This window comes from Mirounga leonina, unplaced genomic scaffold (assembly GCF_011800145.1).
Source record: "Mirounga leonina isolate KUSES-001 unplaced genomic scaffold, KU_Mleo_1.0 Mir_366, whole genome shotgun sequence".
NCBI classification, from domain to species: domain Eukaryota; kingdom Metazoa; phylum Chordata; class Mammalia; order Carnivora; family Phocidae; genus Mirounga; species Mirounga leonina.
Window position 1 is genome coordinate 2,218,363 of NW_023270709.1, and position 23,074 is coordinate 2,241,436.

At 42.8% G+C, this 23,074-nt stretch overlaps 1 protein-coding gene across 2 annotated transcripts in view; it reads left to right on the forward strand.

Moving 5' to 3' along the window:
- The window catches only part of DUSP22 (dual specificity phosphatase 22), a 76,837-nt gene extending 54,469 nt beyond the window's left edge, over window positions 1–22,368 (forward strand). The window contains exons 4-8 of one of the 2 annotated variants that reach the window (XM_035030702.1): window positions 4,497–4,546; window positions 13,282–13,356; window positions 16,275–16,446; window positions 16,920–16,992; window positions 18,820–22,368. In XM_035030702.1, the coding sequence (XP_034886593.1) occupies window positions 4,497–4,546; window positions 13,282–13,356; window positions 16,275–16,446; window positions 16,920–16,992; window positions 18,820–18,866 (417 nt within the window). In that variant the 3' untranslated portion in view covers window positions 18,867–22,368. Of the gene's footprint in view, window positions 1–4,496; window positions 4,547–13,281; window positions 13,357–16,274; window positions 16,447–16,919 lie in introns of both variants that reach the window. The other variant, XM_035030701.1, reaches the window with a different exon arrangement.
- The last annotated feature ends 706 nt before the right edge of the window (window positions 22,369–23,074 follow it).

Sequence of the window (23,074 nt, forward strand, 5' to 3'; positions counted from 1 at the left end):
CTATAGGAATAGAAACATTGCTGTTATTTTTTTTTAATTCCAATATAGTTAACATATAGTGTTATATTAGTTTTGGTGTACAATATAGTGATTCAGGGATTCTGTACATTACTCAGTGCTCATCATGATAAATGTACTTTTGATCCCCTTCACCTATTTCACCCACCCCCACACCCACCTCCCCTCTGTTATTTCTTATTACTTATGAATTTTTCAGATTGTTCTAGAATTTTGTTCTAGAATAAGATATTTGTTACTTTTTTACTTCGTTTGCCATGCTTTCCATAATTTAGCTTAACACATCTGTCCTGCCCCGTACTTCTGTCTCTACAAACCTCAGTATTAAAGAATGGTTTTTTTTGGGGGGGAATCCATTAATACTAGGATAATTTTAAGTCTCTCCAGCTTGTAGCACTGAGGTCCTTAATACTGTCTGCGCTCTTGCTGCTTTCTGAATTAGTAATTAACTGCCATGAATTGTACATATGTGCAGGCATCTGAAGACTTTTTTCAGGTACTTTATGTTCTGCAGTCTGTGGCCTCCAAGAGAGATACTTTTCGTGCTTTGTTAATGACTAAGCTAAGATAAATAGATATTCTTGGGCGGTGAGCAGCTGAACCTTTTTGACAGTTTTGACTCCTTTCTTTACTGTATTTGCATAGTTTGTTCCCTTCTTATTGTAGATCACAGTGAGCTGATTCTTAACCTAGTGTGGACAGTCAGGAGACTGTGTCTGGAGCATGTGCATGCAGTGTGCCCTTCCTATGTCATGGCTAAAAGTTCAGCTCTCTTATTTTTATGGTCCCCAGGCATGGGCACTTTATGATATTTTTCTTCCCTTGTACTATTCCTGTAGTGTGATCGTCATGATCTTCATGTTATTTGGTTTTCACCTTGTTCAACCGATATTTAGTGTTTACTATGTGCCAAGGAAGGTTATTGTTGTTGTTCTACTTTTGAGAGAACATGATCTTTTTTTTTTTTAAAGATTTTATTTATTTATTTGAGAGAGAGAGAATGAGAGACAGAGAGCATGAGAGGGAGGAGGGTCAGAGGGAGAAGCAGACTCCCTGCCATACAGGGAGCCCGATGCGGGACTCGATCCCGGGACTCCAGGATCATGACCTGAGCCGAAGGCAGTCGCTTAACCAACTGAGCCACCCAGGTGCCCGAGAACATGATCTTATGTTTTATATTTTCTCTGTCCTTCCTTAACAGTAGGGGATCCCCAAACTTGTAGCTGAGAGCTACTTTGTTCCTCCTTAGAAGCTTCACAGATGGGAAGCTGTAGCTGCCACATGCCCATCCCAGCTAGTGAGGGTGAGGGGCCCAGCATGGCTGAAAGTGGCCTCCTCATCATCTGTGGGCATGGAGGGAGAGATACCCTTTGCCATCTTCCTGCATCTTGCTCCTGCCTTATGGGGCCAGCAGCCTTTTCTTTTTCTCATCAGGCACCAAAAGGGGGAATGGGACTCCACTCAGGGAACACCTGAAGGAAGTGAAGTGCTTTCCAGTCACACTGCCATTGGCATTTATGGTGAATGCTCTTAATAAGCTAGGAGGTATTTAGCCTCCCCTTCTGTTCATTTTTTTCCTTTCCTTCATTTTTTTTTTTTTTTCTTTCCTCCCATCATATGGGCTAGGCTGATTTTAGATCCTGTGAGGATTAAATGGCTGTCAGTCAGCATGTGTGACTGGCAAGCATTTTTATCCTATGTTAGAGGGGATCCACCTCAGCATCCTTGATTGACTGAAGTTGTCCAGGCTGCCAGTCACAGTGGAAGGGAAGGTGGAAACCTTAGAATCCTCCCCATCCTTCTGGAAGGATTGGTCTGAAAGAGGTTGGAGGAAGTGTGTGGGAGGAAAGAATTTCATAAGCTTCTGAGCCTGATCCATGGCAAACTCTCACTTAAGAGTAAAAGAAAAAAGTAAATGAATCATTCCAATGATGGATTTATGAAATGATCAGTATGTGTAAATATGCCCATAAGCCTGCTTGGCCTTGATGGAGGGAAGTAGTGAAATTACTTATGTTTACAGTATCATTTCCTTTTCCATTTTCCTTCCTTTTAAATCACTGCTTTAATACCTCTCTGGGTTTGGAGGTGCTTTAGAATTTCAGACAACTGCCTTGATATTTCCAGCAGAGCACAGTGCCCACTGTCCAGGAAGAAATGAGGACAGAGACAGGAGGCAATTAGGGATGACAAAGTGAAGGTTAAATGAGGGAGAAACATCCTCTGGCCCATCCCTAAACTTTACCCTCAACATGTTCAAGCCTGTTTGGTCTCATGTGAAGTATTCTCACATGGAGAAGCAGTGGTAAAGCTCATCTTCTTCAAGAGCATTTGTTGGAAGATGTAATGATTGACTGAGAGCTGGAAAAAAAAAATGTATGTGGATATGAATTAAGCAAGATTTTTTTTTTTTTCTGACCTCTCATAATACTAGGAGGCAGGGAGGGGGATTTTATCTCTTGGGTCTTAGTGACAGACAGCTGATTGCACTCTAAACTGGTTTAAGCAGGAAGGTGCTTGTTAAGAGATAGCGGAGAGCCTATGGTCTCCTCAGAAGAGCTGGAGAAACAGGCTTTCAGCTGAAGTTAAAGGAACAATACTTAGACCACATCACACAACTGGTGAGATCTGCTGCCACGTCTGCCCCCAGAACCACCTGCTTCTACTGCCACTTGCACCTGCCAAGCAGGTGCTCTTTACCCATCTGACTCGTCCCGTGTCCTGTTTCCAAATCCACCTCAAGTAGGTGTGTCACATGATGAAACCCAGTCCTGAGTCTACACCCTAATAGCAAAGGAGGTTGAAAAATATAGGTTAGGGGTGCCTGGGTGGCTCAGTCGTTAAGTGCCTGCCTTCGGCTCAGGTCATGATCCCAGGGTCCTGGGATCGAGCCCCACATCGGGCTCCCTGCTCCACAGGAAGCCTGCTTCTCCCTCTCCCCCTCCCCCTGCTTGTGTTCCCTCTCTCACTGTATCTCTCACTGTTAAATAAATAAAATCTTAAAAAAAAAAAAGAAAAAAAAATATAGGTTACATGGATTCTGTATTGGAAAAGTAGGATTCACAATGTTGGGAAGTATCCAAATGTGGAGGTCTAGAAGGGTTTGGGGCAGCCACAAATTTAGATGTTACTTACAAGAGTACATTCGTAAATACGATATAGAAAAGCCTCATGATATGAATTAACAATAAAATTTTAATGATCAACTGCAAAAAATTCAAATAATTCTAGCAGACATTTTATGACTATTTGCTGAGGGACTTGTGGTAGTCTATATATTTCTATATATTTCTCCTTCATTTACCCTCTTAGGTGGTTATTTTTTCAGTGTTTGATGTGTTTCTTCCCCTACTTTATTATCCATGACACGGTGGCAAGATCCTATGAGATTAGGCTATCAAAGGAGGAAGGGTTTAAAAATGGTTCATCTAAGTCCTCACAGAACCATATTCTTTTGCAAAGGTTGCTGAGATTTCTAGATTTTCTATTTTTACATGACACTGAAGACCTTTGGAACTATACTTTAAATCCCTCTGAAGAAGAAACAACCAGTTTTTTTTAAAGATTTAATTAATTAACTAATTAATGTATTTATTTGCGAGAGATAGAGCACAAGCAGGGGGAGGGGCAGAGGGACAAGTAGACTCCCTGCTGAGCAGGGAGCCCAAGGCAGGGCTCAATCTGAGGACCCTGAGACCATGACCTGAGAAGTCAGACACTTAACTGACTGAGCCACCCAGGTGTCCCAAAACAACCAGATTTTTAATAAAATTTAAATTTAGCCTGAGTTTTTATAGCATGAATTTACACAGACTTTTTTTTATAGATTCTCATGGAGACCTATATGAACTTTTTTTTTTTTTCAAATTGGGCATTCTTTTTAAAAAATGTAACAGTTTGGTCCACAAACTTTTACTCTTTTGAAAAGCAAGCAAAATAAATCAAAATATTTTGAATGTGTAAAGTTCCTATTAATGCATCGGGGAAATTGTAATTTTTCAATTACTAAAATTTGATATAGAAAACTCTGTAATATAATGTTGTAATTTTTAGTCATCATGTTAAGGTTTTTACTAACAGTGCTTCCTTTTTGGCCACTCAGGATCTTAAGTGAAATAGATTTTTAAAAATGTTGAATGTGTAAACAAGCATCGGAAATGATAGTTTTGGAAACTTGTTGACACTTCCTGGGAAGCACTCAGTTATTTCACTTTTTTGATAAACCTATCTAAACCTACAAGCTGTTTGCAAGCCAGAGCATGAATATTTGTATGTGTGGTCACGGAAATAACTAGGAACCTTAATTAAAGAGTTTTTCCCTGGTTCCTTGGCAACAAAAGATGAGTGAAAAACTTCTCCTTTTTACTTTTTATTTTTTGACCTGAGTAAATAGTTCCTTTAAGTAGTTTTCTTCACTAAGTATCATCTTTTTATTTTTTTATTTTATTTTATTTTATTTTATTTTTATTATTCTACAGGGGGTTAAATACCTGTGCATTCCAGCAGCGGATTCACCATCTCAGAACCTGTAAGTTGTTTTTTTCCTATATTTTTTGGAGATATTAAAAATTGCAAAGGACAGTAAAGTCAAATAACTAAAGGGCCGTGAAGTCATCAGAGCCATGGGATGCCAAGCACAGAGGTCTGTGCGGCCAAGTTAGGCAGAACTGTAGCTGGAGGCATGCTGTTTGTTTGCCAGTCCTTCAACTATACAACACTGACTGATGGGACGTCTACAAGAAGAGCCTCATTTTTAAAAAGGATGCCTCAAACCAAACTTTCAGCATGTTTATCCTCTCTCTGGAAGCAAAGATTTAAAGAAGCTAATGGGTTTTGTCTAAGATAGGACTGTCCAGTAGAAATAGAATATGAACCACAAATGTAAGCCATGAGGATAATTTTAAATTTTCTAGGAGCCAAATTAAAAAGAGTAAAAAAAGGAACAGGTGATAATAGTTTTAATAATGCTTTATTTAACCCAGTATATGCAAAATACTGTCATTTCAACATATAAATATAATGAAACTTGCCCAATATAAAACAAAATTGAGATTTTTTTTTTTACATCTTTTTTTTTCATACTACAAAATCTGGTTGATGTGGGGAAGATTGTGGGGGGGCGTGTAGGACAGGGGAAAGGTGGTATAGAGTTAGACCAGGAAGGGTAGATTGGAAGCAGGGACAGATACGTTCTATGCAAGGCCTGTTTTCACACTAACTCTCTGTATTTCACAGAAAAAGTCAATCTTTAAGATTGAAGATGGTGGAGGAAAGATTTTACTAGGATCACTAGGAAAACAGTAGTAGCGTGGGTCTAGGAGGAGAAGAAGCAGCAGAGAACTTCCTTGGTTACTAGTCGTGTCAAGAAACAGAAGTGGTTGGAAGGGCATGGTGTATACGGAAGGAAGTGAGCCACTGCCTTTCTCTGGAGACCACAGCAATCTTCTGCCCATGTTTTGGTGGCTATTTTTAGAATGGTTGCTTTGCTCTTATCTCAAACTGAGATTCTAACATACTTTTGAACTTGTCAATACCTGATTGGCAATGACTCTTCGGAGGAATCAGATTGTCACACATTCTGGGCATTTGTTGTCAGAGAAGGCACTTGATTGCCCCCAGGACTTTTCAGCTTTGCTAGGAGCCAAGCACTGTGTTTGATGTCCAGGACAATGACTGGCTTACCAAATGAAGATTGAGCATTGAGCAGCCCTGCACTACGTAAACAAATAAGCAGTAGACCTTGATGTTAGATATCTTAACTTTAAAACTAGTTACATCTACCTTGGGCAAGTCATTTAAACCCATCTGAGCTTCAGTTCCCTCATTTGAAAAATGCCTGCCTTCAGGATTTTTGAAGATAAGATCACATATATGAAAGTGTTCTCTATGAACTCTAAGCAGTTTTGAAAATAAGAGTATACTTTTACCCTCTTCAAGGTGTGTTAATTTATCTTGAGAGTTACAAAAGAAGATAGTTGAAATAACAAGTTTCGGTGCTCAGGAGGCCACTTCAGTGGAAGATTTGGAAGATTTCCTTACATGGAAAGGCCAGAGTGACAGAAAATGTTTCTCTGAGTTGCAGTGTCTCATGGGTCAGTTCAGATCTTCTGGCAAAACCAGCCCAAACATAGGCACCTTGGGTCCAGAGGACTAGCCCGTAAGATTTGAATTTGTTCTCTCCCATCTCAAATATGTGCAGAGGTCTTGTTAAGATGTGTGATTTGCCTTTTTAGCCCTTTCCTCACATCTTGGTAAAAGTGTAGGGTAGGATTCCAATAGGTGGTTATTACAGCACCCAAGTGTGAGGCTAATGACAGAGAGAACCTGAGGAGAATGCACCACTGTTACTATTTTGAGTGAAGTCCTACAGCAGTACAACCTCTGTTTCAGTTGGAAAATAAAGTCAAGACCATAACTCATCGAAAGGCAGAAAAGCTGTCACTCTCCCGTTGGGAGTTAAGTTCACAGGCACTCATGTGATTCTTCGGGGAAACTTTTAGTTTTCATCCATTAGTAATAGCAAGTCTTACGCATAAGTAAGGATTTGGGCACATCAATGTCCATGATTTTGTAAATATTTCTTGCTCTACTGAAGTTATATGGAAATTGTGGAGTTAAGTTTGGAATATGAGTATACTTTGTATGTTAAGAGACAGCCTATGAAATAGCTTGAGTTTCTCTTTACCTTTTACGAATGTTTTATTGGAAGCATAACATGCCTTTTAACAGTGAGCATGCTTTCATGATATAGACTATTAACCATTGGCAAGTGGAACACTTGATTCTGTTTATATGATCCATCTCACTTCAGGTAGCCTGTGGTTATTACTCAGCAAATATTAGGAACATATAGGTTGACAGTGAACCTTCACCTTCTGTACCATCAACCAATGTAGATGGTCAGGAGACAAATACTCTTAATGCTCTGGTTAACAAAAGCAAGAGAAATCATGTCTGTCACTGGAAAATATGCCCTGGGTAACTCAGACAAGTAGAACTAGTAGTTCTTTAGTCTAGCCACTTTTAATTACTGATGCCTGAGAAATCTTATATTTAATGACAAAATAAATTCTAGAAAACTATATCCCTGTTGTAAACTTACAGACTTTTAAAATTATTTCCAACTTTGGATATAGTTTAAGTTTTATATCCTAAATCTCTCCCCACAAATCCTTATACCAACAGGAATTCTTCTTTCCAGTTTTGCTTAGTAAGAGGTTTGTGACCTTTTGAAACTAACTGCTTTCACTTGGTATTCAGTGGCTGTAAACTGCCCAGAAAGGTCAATTTTCTGTCTTGGCTTTAATCCTCACAAACTCCCCCTCTGATCTTCCAGGAACTTAAAATGCAGAAACCTGGTTGAGATAACATTAGCACATTAAAATCTTAGCTCAGTTCCCCCAACTACCTTGCCTTTCAAAGTCAGGAAATGTGAAAGTTCAAGTTCTCATGGTCATAATAAGCCCACAGACCCCGGCTGGTGTGTTTTGCATGAATTGTCACAATTAGAGGCATCCTAGAGTTTATATCAAATGCACATGCTACATGTTCTCTGGCCGAAGTGGAGCGGGCTAGTGAATTCAGGCTTTTGGAAATACTTGCTTTTGCTTTCTCTCTGTACTTTCGTATGCAAGTCATTTTAACCTTATTTCTCTCATCTGTAAAATACCTATCTCACACAATTTTTGTAGTATTGGGTTAGATAAGTGAAAGTGTTTTTTATGAACTCTAAGCATTTCCAAAAAATAAGATTATATTTGCTGTCTATCCAAGTAAGGAGTATTAATGTATTTTGAGAGTGAATTACTGGATGTATAGTAGCTCATTTATTCATTCTTATTTTAATATTTATTAAATTGGTATTTTGTATTTAGACATTGTTAAGGGAATAATTACTTTTTTTTTTTTTATCTTCTGTCAAGTCCAGGAGAGTTTGATCTGTGCTGTAGAGTTGGTAGCATTGCATCATTACAAGAGAGCCTTTGTGACATTCAGTGGTTTGAGTATCGAGCAGGTCTCTGAATTTCTTGAGGTTTTTGTGGGGAGAAGAGGTATTAGCAATACAGTGAGCTTATATTTAAAATATCAGTAAAATTTCCTTGCCTTATTCTACCTCCTTATCTTTTTGTGTATGTTTTCTTTAGTTTAGCTGATGTCTTCTGTACATCCAGCTCTCTCTTTCTCTCGCTTACAATTTTCTTTAATTATTAAAAAGCAGTTTTGCAAGACCAAAATGATGTGGGCCTTGGAGTGCTGTGGTCCTATTTCCAGACAGATGCATACTTACTTGAGCATTCATGTGCACACACACACATGCTCACACATGACTCCTGAGGACTTTGCAGGCCATGGAAATGAGAAATACTCAGAAAAGGTATATTGAGTTTTTCATAAGACTTCACTTATTGAACTTAACTATTTTTTAGTCTTAAACTGTGTCCTCCTCTCAACTATTCTTTGTGAAATGATGTTATAGTAGGTGGTAAAAAGGGTTTGGTTTTGTTTTTAAAATGACCTTATGTGGCAAAATGAAAAGCACGATACACACCACATGTGTGTTTTAATTCCCCCCCCATTAAAAAAAAAGTTTAAGTGCAGGAAATACAAAATGTGGGAAATCCTTGATATAAGTATGAGTAGTTGTATGTGTTCAATGCCTGGTGCTGAAAGAGCAGCTCAGCCAGTGTCTGTCCTGCTGGAGAATGTTCCTTCCTGCTTGCTTCTGGGTGAGGCAAGAGCGAGCTTCACAGTGTTCCAGCCGAGGGGGCCCACACACAGCTTGGGAGCCTCTGCCGATTCTGCCCCAGGAGAAACAGCTTTCTGATCTGAGCCCAGATAAAACATTCCACCCACTTGCTTTTTGCCTTTTTGCTTTTTTTCTTTAAGCATTCCTTTTTTAGGAGGAAAACTCTAAGAGTGCTTGCCTTTCCTGTTTTTTTTCCTCCTTTGCTTTCATATACAACATGCATGCACACATGTGCACACATATACACATATGTACACACATGTATGTATGTGGGAAGGAGAAGCGTCCTGGGTCTCCTGTCAGTACAACCTGGTCTGATACTGCTGACTTTGGAGTAAGCCCAGCTACCACTCAAGGTACGTGGCCAGATCCCTTGGGCTACTGCTCAGATAAGCAGAGTCCTCAGCAGGAGAGGGCTGCCTCTGATCCCGCAGTGGGGATCACAGCCTCCAAATCTTGCAGTCTTGGAATAAGAACTAGTTGTTCGGCCTCAAAAAATGAGCATCATGTGGTGTAGTTTTGCTAGATCCCATCCACCATCCTTTCTGTGCACTCTCCGAAGGTCAGGGAAACTTTGCTGGTCCTGTCTCTTGGCTTCCGGCCAGAGAGGGGAGGAGGCTCTTCAAGGAGGACAGCCAGCTCAGACTGAGGAAGGGGGACAGTGGCAGCTGCAGGGCTGTTTGATGGGTCTCCTCTGAAGTGCCCCTCTGCCCTCCCCAAGATGTTCTCTTCAGATTGCTGGCAGCAGCAAGCACTATGAGGTAAGTTTGTGACACACGTAGGTGGATGAGCCCCTCTGGCTTTCCTCCAACAGAACTTACTCACATGTCTTTGTATGGAAGCGAGGGTACAAAACGAAGAGCAAGAATAGGGAACCTGTGTCCATTGAAACAGCCTGTGGTGGGATGGTGCTTAAGATGCGCGCTTCTGCTTCACATCAGAGAATTGGGCAACAGGAGCCAGAGTCTCGGGTATTTCCTGCTGTGGAGGAGGGAGTTTAATGACCAGCGCTAGAGTTTATGTCATCAGCTTCCCTGGAAATAACCCCCGCTCCCTGCAGCACACCAAAGCAGCGGTAAATGCGCCTGCCTCCTGGCTTTACGTGGAAAAAGCATTTCTAGGAACGTCTGCTTGGTGTGGCCTTGTGCCCATCTGTGCTTATGAGTCAGGTTTTGTGGTGGGGCTTTGAGCCATCCCTTCAGTGGCATCATTTACACTCCTGGGCTGGGCTGTGAGCTGTCCCCACACAGATGCCTGCCCTGGGGTTCCACAGCCCTTGCCCCAACACGGTGGTGGACAGGAGCCATCTGTGGGTTTGTCCTAGACTTAAGGTTGGCACAGTTAGAGCTGAAAGAGGAAAGGGCTGGCCGGGAGCAAAGTGGGGGCACCTCCTCATGGCTTCCTTGGCCCCTCAGCTCTTTCACACACTCTCTCGGGGCTCTGGCAGGTCTGCATGTTGCCCTGCCGACCCCACTCCCACCCCACTCTCTTATTCTGAGGAGAGGAGGGACTGACTTTTGAACCCAGATACACCGGACAGTATTTGAGCCCCAGGTTTCATTGTGCATGTGGTTTGGTGCATGCAGGTATGAAAGCCAGATGGAAGGAGTTGTTCCCACTCGCAGGTTTCAGCAAAGGCATTCATTTGTTGTCATTTTGCAAAATCCTGGTGAGCTCCACAGCACTGACCGTGTTCCCCTAAAACATTAAGTCCTGCCCACTCAGAGGGGCACTGTTAACTCTCATGTCACTCGGGCCTTTGCAATGTGTTCTGGGGCAGTCTGTGGTTTGTTCACTACTCAGGCAATTGTCACTCATTTTTAGATTTGTTTTTCCTTTTCTGGTTGCTGTGCTTTTCCCTGCCCGTCTTGTCACAGATGAAGCTCTGCTCGACTAGAAAGAGACCCATAAAGGACAGGCGTGAGCATGGGCTGCAGGCATGGAGAGGACTCTCCGAACCTTTGGATGCCCCGGTGTGGCTGACCTCGTGGACAAACATGTGTACCCTCTAGCCACTGCTAGACTGCAGTCAGGGATGAGCTCTGAGTTCCGGGCTGCCTGTCCTGGTCCTGGGATCTGCAGTCAGACCCACCCTACCCTCTGGCATGTCTGCCATGTGCAGCGGCCAACACAGGAGGATAGGCTGGCCCACGAAGCAGATGGCAGACAGGCAGCCTGTAACCACTCCTAGGCCAGATGAGTTGGCCCAATGTTTTTGCTTTCTTTTGTTTTTTATTTTATTATTATTATTTTTTTTAGTAGGCTCCACACTGGGGTATAGAGCCCAATGTGGGGATTAAACTCACGACCCTGAGATCAAGACCTGAGCTGAGATCAAGAGTCAGAGGCTTAACCAACTGGGCCACTCAGGTGCCACTTAGCTCAGTGTTTTTAAAACTGTTGAATTGGTTGCTGTTATCAGGTGGATTATATTTGACTAAAGTAGCAGAGTATCTGATTGATAATGTTTTAAGTTACAGAGAAATTTACTTAAAGCCTTGACTAAGAAACCTGGTGGTGGGTGCTCCCAGGCCTGGGCATCAGTCCCCTGAGGTCTCCCTTTGCATCCTGCTGCCTCTCCACGCGAGGGGCTTTATCACCTGTGGTTACAGGGCAGCTGATGCAGCTGTAAGCATGATGCTAGCAGGAAACCTGGCGCAGAGATAGATGACTTTCCTTTCATTAGGAAGGGAAAACTTTTCCAGAAGTCCCCACCCCACAACCTTTTCTTTACTTCTCCATGGCTGGAATCAGAGGGAAGGGGGACTGTTCTGACAAACTTTGCTGCCCCAAACTAAATCAGCGCAACTCAAGATGTCTGGCCACAGTTTCAATACTTCAAAATCAGAAGACTTCGCTGCAGACTGTTTTTGCTTGAGAGACAGGAAGCTCCAACAGCACCGAGCCTTCTCTCCCGCCTCCGGTGGGCCAGGCTTCTGCCAGTCACATCACAGTGCCCCCCATCCCTTCACCCCTCTGAGCACTCGGCTTCACTGCCTGGCTTCCACAGGCTTCTGCCTTACAATCCTTTCTGAGATCTCTTTTCAGTACTGACACTTCAGATTTCAGGAATTACAGCAGGAATCTTATCTTGCCTGCTTTATATACCAAGCCAGTGTTTGTGAGTATAGTTGCAATGCCCAGAGTAATTTTATAAGTTTATGTCTGGGAGCATTTGTGCCTGGGAAAGTTAGCAAAAGCATGTCTTGCAATGTTCTGGTACTTAAAGATTTTAGTAAGAGTCTGGAGTCCTTGGGTTCGATCCCTAGGACTTTTCATCATGCTTTATGGTTGGTCGTGGAATATGTACATGTATGCATGCACATGTATAGTTTCCTGTATTATCTCTCCATCTTAATCTAGCTGGGCACCTACACTTAGGTTGCTAAGTTTCTTCTGTATTTAATACCTGGCTGAGTTTGTTATGCCATACCTGAATTTCTCATTGTTACATTCATTTATCCTGTCATCCTTCATGAAATGATAGACCTAGCTTGTGTGGTTGGAAACTACATCTCATTCTTCCCTGAATCTCCTGCAGCTTTGCAGAGTTCCGGTAAATAGTACTCAGTTGGTGTTTAAAGGAGGATGAATTTATTCCATGGGCAACTTTAGGTGTTTTGCTGCTCTGTAACTCAATCAAAGGTAAAAGACCTCAAAAAGCATGTACTCTGTAGGTCGTCTTGGAGTATTTATAGTTAACCCACCAGCCAGTCCAGAACATGCTCTAAATGATGCTGGTACATACGTGCAGGAGAAAGGGTGTTAAAAAGGCTAAGGGTCAGAAGAAGTAAGGATCATGGTTTCATTGTCATAAAGGACTTTAGAGTTTGCAAAGCATATTGGCATATATCACCTCATTCCACCCTGTAAGACATTATTTCCACTTTATAAATGAAGTTAAGAGAAACTAAGTGACTCTCCCAAAGTCACACGGCCAGTAAGTGGCTGAGCAGGGATTGAAGCTGTATTTTCCCTTTCCCCACAGCCCTCTGATGACATGCCGACAGGATGTACCAAAGTCAAGGGAAACCAATATGGGAGAGTATTACTAGGTTTTTCAGATCATCAAAAGTAAACTCCCTCTTAGCACTAGGGAGCCTTCATGATATGGGCACCTTCTTCACCTGAATGGCTCTGAATGTGCGTAGATGGTGTGTGGATCATCAGTGTGGGGTCAGTAGTATGCTCCTGAACATTCAGGGGCCCCAACCGACCCCTGGGCTAGGCAGAAACCAACGCCCACACACATACCAGTCAGTGGCAACGCTGTGTTTCAGGGATTCCTTGCAGAGAAATTCTGAAAATCCCAGAAGATGGGCAGCCCTCCCCAGGCCTCAGCATTGTGTGTGACAGATTCTAACGCTGAGCCAGCTCCAGCCCCAGACAGTGTGACCACGGTCTTGAAGCTGTGGGACTCTGAGACCTTTTCAAGAAACCTCAGGCGGATTTTTCTTTTCATCATGTGTTGAGTAAAGTAGAGAGATGTCACTTCTCTCTTTTTTCTCCCCCGACAGGACAAGACATTTCAAAGAAAGTATTAAATTCATTCACGAGTGCCGACTCAGGGGTGAGGGCTGTCTTGTACATTGGTATGTATGCCTCTGCCAAATCATAGCTTAGTGTTTCTACTGAGCCTGATTTCTCTCAAGGGTTTTTCTGTGTGTGATTAATTATTTCAACTCCTAATGGTTCTGTCTGCCCTCTGAATCTTGAATACACACCCCATCTGACCCCTGCCATTTGTTAGTCATCGTTTGTTTTTGATGAAAGAGAACCCTATGATTTTTTTTTTTTTTTCATTTTCACTTAGGATTTTCATTTTCACAGTTAGGATTTCTGTAGGGACTGTCAAGGCTATGGAACCACAGGAGCCTCTTTTCTAGCCCATGTCTATTATTCCCTTGGAATAGCCTCCTGTGGAGGGTACAGGTTTTGTGGGCTCATCCCTGAAACCTCAGCGCCCTTTCAAAACACTGTTTCTTTCTGGAGAGTTTTGATCACATATGTGGTGTTTAACATTGCATTAGTGTAACACCAGAATGACCATTTCTTCTCCATTTACAGATGGGGGCTTTTATGTGTGTTTAGCTTAGTACTTTGCTTTGAAAAGATCTGAATAGGATCTTAGAATTAAACAGTTTATATACAGCTCTCCACCTGCATTCAGCTACACTTCATATGGATCTGAATACATATACATAAGTACATACACACTGCAAAAAAAAAGCTGTTATAATACACATAACCCAAGGATAATGCACATAAAGTTCTTAGCACTATACCTGGCACATGGTAAGCTCTCAGGGAATGTTAGCTCTCATATTTTATTTTTTTATTTTTTTAAATTTTTATTTGTTTTATTTTTAAGTGAAATATAGTTGGCATTAGTTTCAGGTGTACAATATGGTGATTTGACAATTATATACATTATGAAATATCATTAGCACTAGTACTCATATTTATCACGTAACTAATATGTTAAAGGAACCAGCAGCCAACAGTCTGGAGCCAGAACTCTGCTGTTCATTAAAGTGCAAGCTGAGCATGTTCCCTCTTTATATTGTATAAGACTCCATATTGAGTATTACTCAGCCACAAAAAAAAAAAAAAAAGATAAGATCTTGCCATTTACAGCAACATGGAGAGATTAAAAGGTATTATGCTAAGTGAAATACATCAGAGAAAGCAAATACCGTATGATTTCACTTATATATGGAACCTGAAAAACAAAACACATGAAAAAAACAAAAAACCAAAAGGCAGAACCAGACCTATAAGTACAGAGGACAAACTGATGGATGCCAGAGGGGAGGGAGTGAGAGGATGGGCAGAATGGGTGAAAGGTAGTGGGAGATGTAGGCTTCCAGTTATGGAATGAAAAAGTCATGGGAATAAAAGACACAGCTCAGGGAATACAGACAATGGTATAATTGTGTTGTACGGTGACAGAGGGCAGCTACACGGTGAGCACAACCTAATGTAAAACTTGTAGAATCACTATGTTGTACACCTGAAATTAATGTAACATTATATGTAAACTATACTCAGATTTTTTTTAAAAAGACAATATTATGTTGTGAAATATATTAAAAAAAAAAAAAAAAAGCTTAACAGTCTTTTGAGTTTCCCCAAAGAAGTTGCTATTTCAGTGAAGGCTCTTTGGAAATGTAAAGTGATACCTCCTGGGCTGTGTTGCTGCTGATGTTGGTGACAGAGGAGATCCAGTGCAGGATACCCAGAAGAGCCCTTCATAAAAACTAATCTGTTCTAAAGGCCTGTAACCCATATCAGGAGAGCAGGGACAGTAGTTTGATTGCTTTAGAAAAAAATGATGTTTGGTAGTTTTATGCAGTTCTTGATACTATGTGATTTATGTTTTTTTTTACTTTTAAAAAGAGTAGGACATGTACCAAATTGTAGGTTTTATAATGTTCATCTACATTTGCTTTAAAGAATTTTGGGGGTGCAGTTGGAGCCATAAAGGGGGAGTTCTGTAATCCTGTGCCTGGGCTTCTATGGCTTCTGGTGAATATTAGACTCTCCAGGTTTGCAGCCAAAGAGGATGTATTTTTTAAAAGCTCTCTTGGTATTTCTGATATAAAAGCCTAAGAAAGAGCCACTACTTGAGAATGGTTGTCTTTTATTATTATTATTATTATCATCATCATCATCATCATCATTTGAATATGTGTAGCCCTGATACTCTAGGAATTTGTATTTCATATGGTTATATAAATCTGAAGATAGGCCTTTCTAAAAATGAGAAATTTGCTAAACTTCCCCATCTTAAACCGTTGCTAGAACACTCTAAATCTGACGCAGCACAGCCTTCTGTGACCACCTTAATTTGCATATGCATTTAAAATTGGTCCCCTTACTCAGTCTGCTAGATATAATTAACCGTTATTGACCCCCACATCCCAGAGCACGTGGAATGTGCCCTCTCTTGTGCTCTGCTCAGTTATTTCAAAAAGAACACAAACTGTTTCATAAGAGCTTCTGTATTTAATGGGCTTTCAGTTATAGATCTAGCCTTCATTTATCTAAGAAAACCAGACTTAAACAAAACAAAAAACCATGAAGCCTTCTAAACTGCTGCAGGTTGTAAATAGATTTATTGCATGGATCCCAGACCCTTCAAGTTCCCTTGATGTGCTTTAGTTAGTTATTTTTTCTGTCTGAGGAAATGGGGACTATCTGAAGAAGGGCTCAGGAGCATAGAGAATCATAAAACTGGTGTCCAAAGCCATAGCCAGTAGAAGATCTGTAAAAAAAAAAAAAAAAAAATGAGGCTCACACATATACTGATGCCTGAGATTCTAGTGTAATAAAGTAGAGAGAAGCTCCTATGTTTCTGAGTAATTTCATACTGGCTTGCTGTCCACTCATAATCCAAGGAGGAGACTTTCTAAAATGAGATCCACAGAATCCCCTGCTCTCGATGAATGAGGAGATAGACTCATGGACTGAAACCCCTTGCCCCTGTGGGTTCTTTTGGCCCTTGCAGCCTGGCCGGTGTCTCCAGGAGTGTGACTCTGGTGATCGCATACATCATGACCATCACCGACTTTGGCTGGGAGGATGCCCTGCACACTGTGCGTGCAGGGAGGTCCTGTGCCAACCCCAACCTGGGCTTCCAGAGACAGCTCCAGGAGTTTGAGAAGCATGAAGTCCACCAGGTAACCATGCTCAGGGGACTTTGGTGATGTGAGCAGCAGCCTCTGGGAAGATGACTCAGTCTTTCTGTGCACACCTAGAATCAGGGAGGTTGGAGTTTGAAAGGCCCACAGAGGACAAGAATGCCCCACTTGCATCCCAATCAAAGTCATCACTGGTCCCTTGTTCACCAGCTGCAGCTGTAGGACATTATCTTTTAACATCTTCAGACCCCATATTAACGTCTGTTTATTGCCCTTTGGGCCAAGTGCCATTTTCTTGGTTTGGCTTGCTTTCATGTCCTCAGGCTAAAACCTGGAAGAAGCAGTTATTTCTCTTGCTTGACACTGGCCGGCCAACCACAGATCTCTAATTGCCCAATGCCCATTTATTCCTTGGTTATATGTGGCAAAATCTGTAACATTAAGTAATAGGTGAAATCTATGTAGATGCAGGTGTGTGTGTGACATTTTGGTTTTGTTTTCAACTTCTCCAGTACCGGCAGTGGCTGAAGGAAGAATATGGAGAGAGCCCTTTGCGGGATGTGGAAGAAGCCAAAAACATTCTGGGTAAATATAAAGAACAAGGGCGTGTGGAGTCCCAGCCTGGTACAAGGCGGTGGAGCAACTTTCAGACCCTGCCTCCTTTGGCCTACAGCAACTATACGACGGAGACCTAATAACTGAGTGATCTGATGCCTGCCTGTCCATCCCTTGTCTTCAGTGCATTTCTGCCGGGTGCCCTGGTGTGCTGGCTGCCCCCGTGGAGGACAGGAAGGGGAGGGTGGCAAAGGTGGATACAGGCTCCTCCTCCATGAATCCACGAACCCTGCCCCAGGCCCCTTCATCCTGCCCACTCCTGCCCTGCCTGAGCTTGGGGAGTCTGCTTGGCTGCCCCACACCGACTCGTGCGTGCGCCTGAGTGCAGGCGAGTGTGTGTGTGTGTGCCCATGTGTGTGGATGTGTGAACTCTAAATGTTCGTATTGCTGGAACAGTCACAAAGTCCATGCTTCCATGCTTGGTATCACCACCTTTCCTTTTGTCCATGACTCCACATGGAAATCATTTGAAGTTAACATCTTAAAAGCTGCTCAGCATAAAGCAGCCTTTGGCTGGGAGCAGACGGAACCCAGAGTGGTCATGGTGAGGGCAGCAGGAGGCTGGACTCCCTTCTGAGGGTGGTTCCCTGGGGCCCTCAAAGGTGTGTGGGGTGTGCTCTGAGCATTGCCTCGATCTTAATGAAAGTGCCCCAGGCTGTGTGGTTCCTGCCACCTCAAGTCAAGACCCTCTTCTCAGCCTATCATGTCCCTGAGTTCTTGGTGTGTGTTCTCAGTGGCCCTGACTATATTTCAGTTCCATGGGGGGCACAACCACCTCAGCCCAAGCTATATGCCCAGGGCTCCCTTCCTTTCTCCTCCTGTCCAGCTTCACTTACTCTCAACCTCTTGTTCTCTTGCTGTTATAACTCTGCAAGGGCCTCTTTGCAACATCTGCATGCATCTTCAGGAACTGGGAAGAATGAGCATTTATTAGGCACTGTAGCAAGTTTGCATTTAAAAATACATTTTAAAATGCCTGCACACTAATTAAGCACCTTCATGTATGCTGTGGATTTGATATGTGATCTCAGCTACCTCATTAAATGTTTTTTGAAAAGGTATTTTTGTTATTGTAATCAGCTCATAGTTGAAAATGTTTGGTCGTGATTGCTTTTGAAGCCAAAGGGCAAAAGCATCAGTATCATTGAGCTATTTAAAATTTCTGACTTGAGCTCCAGTAGTGCTTTTTGGTGGGTAAAATTCCACATTCAGGCCAAGCCCAGCAGGCCTGGAGAGCATCTGCAGTTTGCAGTGTGGGGCAGCAGGATCCTGGAATTCTGTGAGCAATTTCGTGGTCCAGTCTTTTACACCAGCTCAAATTGTTTAAGCACACAAAGCCACAAGAAGGAAAAAGTATACTTGGCTTCTCCCTAAAAAGATGTTGCAGCCCAGTTTCTCCAAATTCCACCGCCAACAGAGCCTCTGACTAAGAAGAGCAGGAAATGCTCTTATATATGCACAGGAAAGCATATAAAGGGTAATGTCACAGGTGAGCCGCTTTGGGGACCAGGGAAAACTCTATACACCCACACAGGCCCTAGATATACACCAGAAAAGGGAAGCATGGCCATGGAATTTTCTACCTACAGCTGATACAATTTGTCTATAAAGTCCATTTTTTTCCTTGAACCAAAAAGAAATGTGAATATACTCACAGAAAAAGTATGTAGGATTATCAGCTGAAATGCTGAAATATGTGTGTACATTTATGAACATTTATGAACATTTATGAACAATTCCTGGAGGTCTTGAAATGTTGTTTTAATTTTTGTTGCCAGTAATGTTCTTTCTCCACAGCCACTGCAGGAATTCTGAAGCACTGGGCCTTTCTCAGAAGACTGTAAGGTACCTGAAGTTTCTGAAATATCGCAAAGCCACAGAGTTTAGGCTGGTGCTGCCAAAAAGAAAAGCAACCTAGAGTTTATTTTTAAGTATCCAGAAGCGATTTGTAAATTTGGTTTTCATTTTAAACTGAATACATGTGTAATGATGTTCTATGTTGAGAACTAAAGATACTCTTCCCCAAGAGAAAATATTTTTACCTTAATACCACTACTACAGCAATATCTTTAACCTTAACTTTGGGTTTATAAAGCAATCTCAAGAGCCCTACTGCACTGTTTTGGTAACTGTTTAGTAATCGTGATTGCTTCTCATGAGAATTGTGCTGGGTAAACTCTGCTTGTGTGTTCTTAAATTCCCCAGCTTGGGAAATACCTCTTGCTGTGTGCTCTGCCCATGGTTTGTGTTCCCCATGGTGGACTTTACCAAAAGCTACACATTTTTGTTAACAAAGGGCCACCGAGCATTGAAGTCCATGTGCAATGCACTCTTCCTTAGCTGAGGTGTGGATGTCATACATGTTCCTGCCGCTGAGGGTTGTGAAGCAGGATTGGAGCCTGCTCCTATAGCAGTAATTGCTGGTGTAATTGCAGAGACCACTCTTTCCTCCAGAAGGTAGTACAGGGGGCACTTAGGAGAAGTGAATTAATTTCACCATGAGAGAAAAATTGATCCTCAGCGTGAACAGAAAGAAACCCAGAAAGTGGACTCATAGTTCTCTGGCACATGGCACCTCTGGAATTACTGCATTTATCACAAGGGTGAGGGGTGTGCAGCCCAGGTGCTCCATGAACATTTGCTGCACATTGTTGAATGCAGTTTACTCTGATTCCATATTCAGCTTTTAATTTGAAGAAACACAGACTGGCTTGAAGAGCAATTTAAGTCAGTTTCCTAAATTTTCCTTGTCTAAATCTAGTGGAGGAAGAAGGAGATTTAACGTTTCCCTCCAAGGATAATTTGGGCCTGAACTAAGGGCAGGTGGATAGAGGAGCTAATATACATGGACCCTTTAACTGTAGGTGGCAGGCTTCACCTATGTTCTGAGTTTCTGCTTCTAATGCCTGGAATCTCCTGACAAGGGCTCAGGGAAGGGGCTGGAATGAAGAGGAGGACCCTTTGCACGGGCGGCAGCCCCTGCCAGGTGTGGGATGATATGCACTGATCAGTTTCAGTCATTAAAATGCTTATTCTGACTCAGCAAGCCTGCCTGGATGTAGCACAGGTAATCCAGTTGTAGGAGCCTCTGAGTGCTCTCATGTGCCAGCCCTGAAAGCCCTGAGATGTCTCCACTTCCCACTTGTGAGTGTGTGCCAGAGCCTTGTCTCTGTGGAAAACTCGGGAACAGTGGCCAAGACGTAGTACAGAGCCTCAGGAAGACCTCCGTGCTGTGGGTAGGACAACGAGGCAGCAGAATTAGGAAAAAAGGTTTTCTGGTGATGGCCCCAATCCAGTAGAGGCACTCATCCCTCACAGGCTGACATCCTTTCCTGTCCCCCTCCTCTTGCTATAGGACCAGATCTGGCACCAACAATAATCCTCTAATAATTGTCTGGTGTTCTGTGGGTTACAAACTATCACTGCAAAGCTTTATAAACCCACAGAGGGTATTATATTATTCATTTGAGGCTCAAAGAGGCCAAAAAATACACCAAAAACGGAAAATGTTAGCTCTGATTTGCCTGAATTTTGAACTTTTGAACCCGAATCAGTGGGTTAAGAGAGGGAGGAGCTGAGCTGCCCCTGCGCTTTGAACTTAGAAGTTTGTAAGGCTCTAGTGGGCCAAGGGGGAACCGGCACCCCTGCAGCAAAGCTGTATGGCTGCAGAAGCCAGAACCTCTATTTGGTTGCTTCCCCCACCACACCCCTTTCTCCCTGGGGGGTTTGGGGCCCCATCAGTGGAGTTGGCAGTTAGGAAAATTGGCAATTGCAGAGTGGGTCATAAGGACCAGTATAGGTGGTCCTGGTGCTATGTGTGGGGGAGGGGAAGAGAAACACCATTCCAGTTTTGGGGTGAGGAAGGCAGTGTTCAGGGAAGGCATCTTGGAAAAAGTGATACCTAATTTGAGACTTCAAGCTTAAGTGCTGGAATTAGTTGGGCATAGCGGGAGGAAGGGGAGTCCAGGCAGAGGCCCAGCATGTGTGTTAACTTGGTGGCATGAGGGAGCACAGTGCGCTGGGGTGACCCCAAGTCACTCTGTGTGACTAGGGCAAGAGCCAAGGGGTGGGCAGTGATGGTAAGTGATACAGACAAAGCTGCGCACCCAAGCAAGGGCCCAGTCAGCCAGGTTGATGCCATTGCTTAGTATGTGTATAGTACCATACCTTAGTATACAGTAGCTGGTTTACTTCTTATACTAGCCCTTGGAGCTAATCAAGCTCAGAGGTCGTGCCGTGCCAGCTTCCCACAGGGCTGATTCCTGAGCTTAGAGCCTCATAAGAAGCATGCATGCCATTATGCGGATGTAATGAGTAGGGGTGGGGGCTCGCTGAACTTGCTAGGGCAAGCAGGTACCATGGTTGGTTGGTGTGTAGGTGGATAATGGAGGGTCCACATTGGAGGCCAGTCGGGGGCAGCTGTTACAATCATCCAGGTGATTGAAGATGATGCCCTGAACAGGGTCATGGTGGTGGAGAAGAAGAGGGGCCAAGGAAGCAAATAGATTTGGGCTTGAGGGAGGTTGGGAAGGGAGAAGCAAATGCTCTTGGTACTGCACTGAATGTGAGGGACTATGGATTTTGTGGCCTTGACACTCTGGAATCTTGCTTCCAACACAATGGTTCTTTGTATCAACATCCTCCTTTCCTTTGATGGTGGTGTATGGGCTCTGAAATGTCAAAGTTAGATTTAAGGGGACTGCCAGACCTAGGGCCTCCAAGGGCAATCATCCCAGCTTTGCAGGTTAGGTCCTCAAGTTTATCTGTGCACCCAGGACAGACTCCCAGGAACTAGACTCATGACAATGTGGAATTCAGATGTCCAATTTTATAATTTATTGTGAAAGATAAAAAAGTATCTTTATGAAAACCAGTTTTATTCCCTAGGCTAGTTCTCTTTCATTATCAGGATTTTGGAGGAAGCCAAATTAGTCATTAGGCATTGTCCTGTGAGATGGACATGGAGCTAAGAGCCTTTGCAGGGGGCAGGGGATAATCCTGATCTGATATGCCCCATAATCAGATTGCTATTCCCATAGCATATGTAAGTGGTATTTCTACCAGGCTCCTGCTTTGCTCGCTGAAGTCACCTTTCCAGGGTCTAGCAGACCATCCTGTTTATGTACAAAGGTGATCTTTGACTTAAGTGACCTTGTTTAGAGCACCTTCATTAACCTTGGGTATCCTCATGTGTCTTCAATAGCATTTATGCTTTTCTGTAAGGATGGGTTCCCACTAGTGGCTTTTTTTCTCATTTATTGGGTGCTTGTTCTTTCTAGTTTCTGTCACAGTAGGGAACCCCACTTCCAACTTCTGGTGCTGTTTCGTGTTACTCATGCATAGAGACAACTTAGAAAATCTAGTGATTTGTGTGCGTGTGTGTGTGTGTGTGCGCACATACATCTGGGTCTTATGTTTTTTAGTTTTGTTTTAGAGAAATTCTTAGCTTTCAGGGGAGTCATGTGTACAACATCAAGGGCACCTCAAACTTGAGTACCTTAGGTGGCAGCTACCTGGGGCAACCAGGGAAATGTCAGAGCCCATATTACACAACCAGAGCCAGTCACAAAGGGCTGCTCTGCACACCAGTATCTAGTCATAAAAATAGGGAACACACTAAAAATCAAAACCCTGTGATCCCACACTAGATGACTCCTCCCATCCTGACCCTAAGTTATTAATAATTTTATTAAGAATGTGCTTTCAACATGCTTATATTTATATATGTACTTAACCAGAAATCACCAAGACTTCAGAGGGAAGTTCTTCTTCCCTTTCCTTTTTATTGCCCAGAGAAGGGGAGAAACTGAGAAGAAGGAGAAGAAAAAAAAAAAAAAAGCTGCCTTTGACTTGTCACCGGAGGCTTGAGCATGTCAGTTGTTCCCTTCTTAGGATTTAGTAGGGTCTCCCTTAGGCCTTAGGCTCATGGACTTGGATGCATGTAATGCACTGGCCACATTTCATCATGCAGAGAGATCTTGACACTTTGCTCTTGTTTTCCTATCCCCACTATAGATCTTGAGACCTGTCACTGCAGTAACAGGACATAATT